Source organism: Neomonachus schauinslandi, chromosome 7 (assembly GCF_002201575.2).
Source record: "Neomonachus schauinslandi chromosome 7, ASM220157v2, whole genome shotgun sequence".
Lineage (NCBI taxonomy): Eukaryota > Metazoa > Chordata > Mammalia > Carnivora > Phocidae > Neomonachus > Neomonachus schauinslandi.
The window spans coordinates 54,003,495-54,012,219 of record NC_058409.1 but is presented as its reverse complement, the minus strand read 5'-3'; the positions used below and the strand labels follow the sequence as shown (position 1 = coordinate 54,012,219).

At 35.7% G+C, this 8,725-nt stretch overlaps 1 protein-coding gene across 5 annotated transcripts in view; it reads right to left on the bottom strand.

The window, feature by feature from the left end:
- The window catches only part of POLK (DNA polymerase kappa), a 48,364-nt gene extending 46,559 nt beyond the window's left edge, over window positions 1–1,805 (bottom strand). For all 5 annotated transcript variants that reach the window (XM_044916790.1, XM_044916791.1, XM_044916792.1 and 2 more), the window contains exon 1: window positions 1,648–1,805. In XM_044916790.1, the coding sequence (XP_044772725.1) occupies window positions 1,648–1,782 (135 nt within the window). In that variant the 5' untranslated portion in view covers window positions 1,783–1,805. The remainder of the gene's footprint in view (window positions 1–1,647) is intronic.
- Between the last annotated feature and the right edge of the window lie 6,920 nt (window positions 1,806–8,725).

Genomic DNA, 8,725 nt, shown 5'->3' with positions numbered 1-8,725 from the left:
ATCCTGGAGTCCCGGGATCGAGTCCCGCATCGGGCTCCCTGCTCGGCGGGGAGTCTGCTTCTCCCTCTGGCCCTCCCCCCTCTCATGCTCTCTGTCTCTCATTCTCTCTCTCGCAAATAAATAAAATCTTTAAAAAAAAAATAAATAAATAAAAGTGAGTTGCTGTGGATATCAGCATGCATTTCTTAAGAATAAGGATATTTTCTTAAATTTTACACCTTTCTACATGGATATTTCATAATATACAAATGAAACAAAAAATGTTAGAAGAAAACATTTAGGACTTTGGAGAAAAGCATATGTAGTTGACTAATTCAAGTACATATAAAAAAGCAAACAAAAAAACTTCTGCACAGGACAAAGTACCATAAGCAAAGTCAAAAGATATACAATAATTTTAATGGAAAATTGTGCGAAGGACGAGAAGAGACAGTTTGCAAAAAAAGGAAAATACAAGTGGCTTTTTAAACCTATGAAAAGATGCACTATCTCACTTTTCATAAGAGAAACGCAAATTAATGCTACACTACATTACTGTGGACTGACAAATCCAAAAGCTTAGTTACACACTGTACTGGCCCAGTTGCGCCATGATAACATACTCTCATGTACCGGCAGTGGAAATTTAAATTGATACATCCACTGTGGAGAGCAACTGGCCAATTCATAAAAATTGCATATGCATATATCCTTTTTTGCTCTCTGTATTTGGTAGGATAATTCCACTTCTAGACTCTCTCTTACACGTGTAATGTTATAAAATACAAGGCTATTCTCTGTAGTATTGTTGCTAAAAACAAAAAACTAGAAATGACGTATATGTTCATAAATAAACATTCTTTTTTTTTTTAAAGATTTTATTTATTTATTTGAGAGAGAGAGAATGAGAGACAGAGAGCACTAGAGGGAAGAGGATCAGAGGGAGAAGCAGACCCCTCGCCGAGCAGGGAGCCCGATGTGGGACTCGATCCCGGGACTCCAGGATCATGACCTGAGCCGAAGGCAGTCGCTTAGCCAACTGAGCCACCCAGGCGCCCCCATAAATAAACATTCTGACTGGTTCAAAAAATTTTGTTATATTCACACTGCAGGCATAAAAATGAAGATCTTTACTTATAAAGAAAGACCTCCAAGTTACATTAATTGAAACAAAAACAAAAAACACAACAATTACAGTATTCTATTAAGAACAAGGGTGAGAAATGAACATGTATGTTATTTTGCTTTTACATGCACATTATGTGTATGTGAGGCAGAAAACTGGATGGCCAGAGCAAGAGTAACAGAACAGAAGGGAGATTATTCCATACCCATTTGTTTTAATAAGATACATTAAAATATTAAAGACTACAATAAAAAAGATATTTAAAACTTACTGATTTGATTTTATTTTTTTAAGATTTTATTTATTTATTTGAGAGAGAGAGAGAAACAGCATGAGAGGGGATAGGGTCAGAAGGAGAAGCAGGCTCCCCGCCGAGCCAGGAGCCCAATGCGGGACTCGATCCCAGGACTCCAGGATCATGACCTGAGCCGAAGGCAGTCACTTAACCAATTGAGCCACCCAGGCGCCCCTACTGATTTTATTTTAAACAGAAAGTTAAAAAGCTACTAAATTAGCGATAGCAAAATTAATAAGAAACATACTTTTGTGGCTTCCATTATAATTTTGTTAATCTTCTCTTTATCTAATCCTTCCATTCCGGCTTTATTATCATTAAGTCCCACCCTAAGCAGAAGATCATCTTTGTGATTGCCATTCTTCTCCTTGGTGCTATCCATGGTGTAAACTTAAAGCTTTTTTTATTATCTGAAAAAACACAAAAAATAAACAGCACTTTTTAAAGCATTCATGGTGAGGAGTTGGGCACTTAAAAGTTAAAATGATTTAGAATCAGCCAAACAAGTAAAACATTTAAGAATTTTTAGTCATTGAGAAATTATTATTACTCAGATTTTTAAATTACTATCCCTAGATTATTGTACTTTCAGAGGGAAGAAAGGAATTAACATTTCCTGCAAGTTTTGTGCCAGCTACTATGTTTGGCACTTGACACTTGAACCTCATACAGTAACCCTGCCCTGAAAGGTAAATGTTATTATCCCCAATATAAAGAGAAAAGAAAGCTGAGTCTTAGAACATGTCTACTGACACAAATTTGCTAATAAGCAACAATATCTGTGTTGGAACCCAGGCCTGAGTCCAAAGTTCATTTTTTTCACATATTAACACACTGTATAGGAAATAAATACAAAATAACACTTCCTCTACTAAACATAAGTTCAACAGCATTCATTACTTACTGTATACAGAGTTCCTTTTTTTTTTTTTTAAGATTTTATTTATTTATTTGACAGAGAGAGACACAGCGAGAAAGGGAACACAAGAAGAGGGAGTGGGAGAGGGAGAAGCAGGCTTCCCGCAGAGCAGGGAACCCGATGCGGGGCTCGATCCCAGGACCCTGGGATCATGACCTGAGCCGAAGGTGGACACTTAACAACTGAGCCACCCAGGCGCCTCAGAGTTCCATTTTTTAAAGCAGTGGAAAAAATATAGAAAAAATAATAATCTATTCACTTCTAGGAAATTATTACATTTTATAATGTTATATCACTTCTAAAGTTAAGAAAAATCATTCTAAATAATAATTCTTTAATATCTTTAAATAGTTCTTTATCGTTTACTTTCACATATATTAGCTTTTTAAAATATTTATAGTAACCATGCAAGACAGATTTGGTTATTCTCATGCTAGGGAGATAGAAATTGGAGTTTCAGGAAGGTTAAGGGAATTGGCAATCCGAAGTCAGCCAAAGAGCCAAAGAACTGGTGTGAATCCAAGTCTTCTTACTCCAAGCTAATACATCCGCCATAACATCACAGCTGCTTCCAATTTGACTTCACTTATGCTATAAAGAAACGACCAGGTGAACAGCTGCCATGCATCTAACAACAAATTATGCCAGGGATTTCTTATTTGCATGATTTAGGGAGGGCTCGTTTATTCTATTTATTCTATGCTGCCTTAAGGAACTTTTCTTTTCCTTTTTTTTTTTTTTGGTTGACATCCATCACCACACAGTTATACAATTTCTTTTCTTGTGATGAGAACTTTTAAGATCTAATCTTAGCAACTTTCAAATATATGATACAGCATTAACTATAGTCACCATCCTATAATTATACTCCCATGAGTTATTTATTTTTTAGCTGAAAGTTTGTACCTTTTGACCACCTTTACCCACTTCACCTACCTCAACCCCACCTCTAGCAATCTGTTCTCTGCATCTATGAGTTCAGGTTGTTGTTGTTTGATTCTACTTATGAGACAAATAAATCAGAAGGACTGGGAGTAGGAACCAGTTATCAGTATTTTTTAAGGAATGCTCAGGTTATTCTAACGTGCCCAAAATATAGGACCACGTGGTGCTATAGTTTCCCAGTGCCCAAGAGAATATAAGCTAGTTTTCTCTTTTTATCATATGACTTTTCTCTTCAACTATCACATTCAGCCTAATATCATCCTATATTTTGTGTTATGCTTTAGTAGCCCAATTACTTACCATTTTCTAATAAAACTGGTGAATGTAATTCATTCATATTTTCCCCGAACCAACACCACTGAAGAGTGAAGATGCTGAATGCAGACATACTACATTTAAGTTGCCTTGTCCTTTATTTTTTTAAAAGAGTTATTTACTTGAAAGAGAACACGAGCGGGAGGGGCAGAGGGAGAGGGAGAGATAATCTCAGGCTGACTCTGTGCTCAGCACCAGAGTCCATCTCAGGGCTCTGAGACCCTGAGATCATGACCTAAGTTGAAATCAAGAGTCAGATGCTCAACCGACTGTGCCACCTAGGCGCCCCAAGCTGCCTTGTCCTTTAAGTGATGAAATGTATGAAAGGAAAAGAAACATTTATTGAATACCTACTACTGCATAAAGAATATTTTAGTTAGCCCAAAAACTCTGAGAAGAATTGCTTTTGGCCCCTAATTGGGTCAGAAGAACTGGGTTATTACCAGCAATGCTGGTACCAGGCAAAGCTGTGGCAGGTAAAGTTAGTTTTCAGCTACCTTCTGTCTTGTTGATGCCCAATTACCGGACCATTTATGTCTAGTTTCATGAGGATAAGTTTATTATTCTCTACATATTAATGACTTCCAAGTTTATAGCTACAGTCCAAATGCCCATCTGGCATCCTAAATTTAACATATCCAAAACTGATCTTGTCATCTACCTCCATCCCTCAAACCAGTTCCACTTGGATGCAGCCTTGAGCCTCATCTCAGTTGATGGCAACTCCATTCCCTTCCAGTTGCTCATGTAAATAACCTTGTCGTCATTCTTGAGCTCCCTCTTTCTCATACACCCCACATCCAAATGGTCAGCAAATCCTATGGACTCTGCTTTCAAAATGTACCCTGAATTTAACCTATTGTGTATTGTCATTGCTTTCACTCTAGTCTGAACCACCATTATCTCTTGCATGGATAATGCAACAAACTCTTAAATGGTCTGTTTCTGCCCTCCATGTAGTCAATTATCAAAACAATAGCCCAACCTGATTCTTCTAAATCACAAATGAGGTCACATCACTCTTCTGCTGAAAACTACAACAGGCACCCCAGTCTTACTCCAGATTAAAAGCCAAAGTCCCAACAGAATCTGGATTCCAATTACCTGTTACCTGTCTACCCTCTTACCTAATACTCTCCCCCTTGCTCACTACTCTCCAGGCACACTTGTCTCTTTGCTGTTCCTCAAATCTGGTAAGCACGTTCTAACCTTGAACTCTCTCCTTTAGGGTTCTTCAGCTAGCTATTCTCTTGACTAAACTCCCTTCAAGTCTTTGCTTAAATGTTACCTTCTCAATGAAGATTTACCCTGACCTCCTTATTTAAATTTCAGCCTGATTAACAGCCCCCTCTTCCCAATGCCCCCATGTTTTTCATAGCCCTTAATTTCCTAACATAGCAATAAACATAGGTTTGCTTATTATGCTTACTGTCTATCTCTCCTGTGAATATGGAAGCTCCAAGAGGGCAGGGAACTTTGCTTTTTGTTTGTTTTAACTGATGTATCCCAAAAGCCTCAAACAGTACTTGGCACAAAGTAGGTGCTCAATAAATAATTTGTTGGATGACTGAACTCAGTTTATATCATTTTTTCATTCTTTTATTCACATAGCAAGGTTACACAGCTATGTTAAAAGATTGTGACAGGGGCGCCTGGGTGGTTCAGTCGTTGGGCGTCTGCCTTCAGCTCAGGTCATGATCCCAGGGTCCTGGGATCGAGCCTCACATCGGGCTCCCTGCTTGGCGGGAAGCTTGCTTCTCCCTCTCCCACTCCCCCTGCTTGTGTTCCCTCTCTCGCTGTCTTGCTCTGTCAAATACATAAATAAAATCTTTAAAAAAAAGAAAAAGATTGTGACAAAAACCACTTTTCTGAAGTTAATAATTTTAAAATACTTGTAGTTTTTCCTCATTTCAACATTAAATATGTAAAGATATATGAGCTAAACTATCTTTGATTTTATAAACCTTACTTTCCTAAGATATTTGATAGTTAAAATGATTAAAGCTTTTGGGACTTGTGTTTTGATTTTCATGTTAGAATGCTTGCTAGGTTCCATTAATATTCAAAGGATTCTAGCTTATATTTATTCTTTGGGAAATTAAATTGCCTTGTTTAATTTCTTTGATTAAATACGTTCCAATTATATCTAAATCTACAAAAAATTATTGGACAAAGTTAATAAAACATACTAAGTTTTAGTATACTTGAATTCCTATGAGTTCCTTTTAGTACTATCATTTATGTCCCTGTGGTGAACCTGCTTTTGTTTTTATTGGTTAGTATTTCTGTTATTTTCAAATTTCTAGGATCTCTCATTTGTCCTAGTTATCTCTATTCTCCCCATTAGTTCTGACTAAATTTCTTTAGAAATCCATAAATTGAAAGGGAGAGCTAGCTCCCAGCAGAGATGATCACATAATATTCACAAAAGATGCACAAAAGATTATCACAAAGTATTTTCCATATTTTTCTGGGAAGTGAGATTTAATACTACTTTAAATGGCTTTGTGAGGGAAGTATGTAAGTGCCTAGTGGCATCTGGGATATAATAAACTCTCAATCAATAGTTATTATTAAAGTTAAGCCAAATTTCCAGAGCTGTGATAATCACTAATCTGACTTTCCTTACTTCTCTCTCTTCAAGATAACAGAGACTGTGGAAGGAAAAAAGGTTCACTGTAAGCATCCTCAAGAAAAAGCCAAAGTTCATGGATCATAGAGATGAATTTTGTTTTGCTCCCCAAAAAACTATTTGTACTATGATTATGAAAAAGAAAATAAAACATTTTTATAGCTTGATACTACAAAGACAGTCTGTTTCACTTCAACTCAGAAGCACAAATCGTTATACACAACGCAAAGGAAAGAACTTGGGTTCTTGTGGTTTAGTATATTGGTTTAAAAGTACATTTTCTCTGAAAATATTCAAGTTCTTCCCAGTCTGATTCTACCACTAACTATTCAGATTACCACTTAAAAAAATATAAGGCCAACCTTTGTTTTTAGTGGTAGTAAGGATGGAAAATTAGATTTTTAAGCAGGAGTTCTGAGGAAGAAGTTTTAGAGTGGCAGGATTTCTCCTACCTATAAAAAGCTCACAAAACTATGTAAACAATATCACAAGTGATTAGCACATTGACCAAAGTCACCTGGAATTAATCTACCAGAAAATATGCAAAACATACTAAGGATAGTAAGAGAGATAAAGGAGAGAAGATAGAGAGGAAGGGTGGGGGGAAGAGGACAGGATAGAAAACTAAACTACATTAAGTTCCTAGGTGGAGCTTGCTTCCTATTTCTAACACATATAAATAACCAAACCCAAAAATTCTTCCAGAAAAACCTGTATATTTCTTAAGAACAAATATTATTTTTAGTCCTCTAAATGCTCAAATATTTAACAGGTTTGTTTGAACAGATTAAACAGATTAAACAAAACTTCAGGCTGTGATTAAATGTTTTTACTATCTACATTTAAATTCCATGAATTAAGAATATTACCCTAGTTTTAAAGTAATTTCCCACTTAATGCCTGACTAAAAAATTCCTTTTTCATTTTCATTTATTGTAAAAATATTTTTAAATTTTTCAAGAAAATAAAAATCACAACCCCCAAATTTTAACAGATTATTTTCTATGTTCCTCTCCAATTATTTTACACACACCTATGTGAACACATGTACTCAAACTACATGCACACAATTTTTATATGATGGGAATGAGGGCATGGATGCAACTTTGTATTTCTGGCTTTAGTTTTTAATATCTTTGCAAAATGAGATAAACAAAAAATTCAAAACTATTTCAGAAGATTTGAAAGATTTTAAATGTATATGCATCACCAAGAGAAATAATAGAAATAATGTAACTCGGTGGCACTTGGGTGGCTTAGTCGTTAAGCATCTGCCTTCAGCTCAGGTCATGATCCCAGGGTCCTGGGATCGAGCCCCACATCGGGCTCCCCGCTCTGCAGGAAGCCTGCTTCTCCCTCTCCCACTCCCCCTGCTTATATTCCCTCTCTCGCTGTGTCTCTCTATTTCAAACAAATAAACAAAATCTTTACAAAAAAAAAAAAAAAGAAAGAATGTAACTCTACAGATCCCAAACCATGGGGATGTATGCTAAAAGAAAACACAAGTTTTCACCGAGGACATAAAGCGTTTGAGAGAACTATGCATGTACTCTCTTCGATTGCCTTTTTCCTTCCTGAGCTTTCTATTCATTTAATTTATTCCAATGAAGAAGAATGGGACAGAAGGCTGTTAAAAAGCCTACACTCTAACTAATCCTACAGACATATAAAATTCACTTTTATATAATAAATAATTGAAGTTATCTGCTGCTTTAGTACAGAATGAAAAATATCCTGATACAAAACACATTAACTAAAGTGTCAATTCAATGGTAAATTCTCCAAAGCTCAGTGTATAAGTTGAGTTGCATATTTGGTAAAGTCTTCCAGAATCTCTAACAATGAAGACTTTGTTTACACTCAGAAATAAGGGCACTCAGGACCTTTAACAATTGTGAAAAATTAACTTTATATCTTATAGAAATTGACTGTTTCTGAGGACATTGATTCATTAACACGAAGGAAGTATACCAAGAGGTTCTCTCTTTGGGTATTAGATCAAGTCAGCAAAAATATTTCCTTACAGAGAACTGATACTGTACAGACTAATGTAGTTTTAGTTGAGGTATACGGTAAAATGCATAAATTTTAAGGGACAGTTGAAAATGTATGTTCTTAGAAAAGGAGAAAACGGTTCTCCTGTAGTACCTTTTTTGGTACTGTAATGGATTTTTTAAGTTCTATAATCTCTAGTGTTAATTTTAATATAAAATTACATATGAAGCCAGGATAATAGGTGGGGTTACACTACTAATAAGAAATTGAGCTATTATACTATTTATCACTATACTACATCCTACATTATTGGAAGGATAGTATTTAATAACAAAGTTGTACATGATATTATTTTATTTTCCTATCCTGGAAAAATGATCCTTTCAATTATCCCCTCTGCTACATTGTTCTAGTGTTTTCTTGATATTGTTCATGGTATTATTTCTTGATCCAGTGCTGCTGATTTCTTAGGTTTCCTAGAGCTCTAGTCTACTGCAGGAGTTTATTTTTTTATTTATT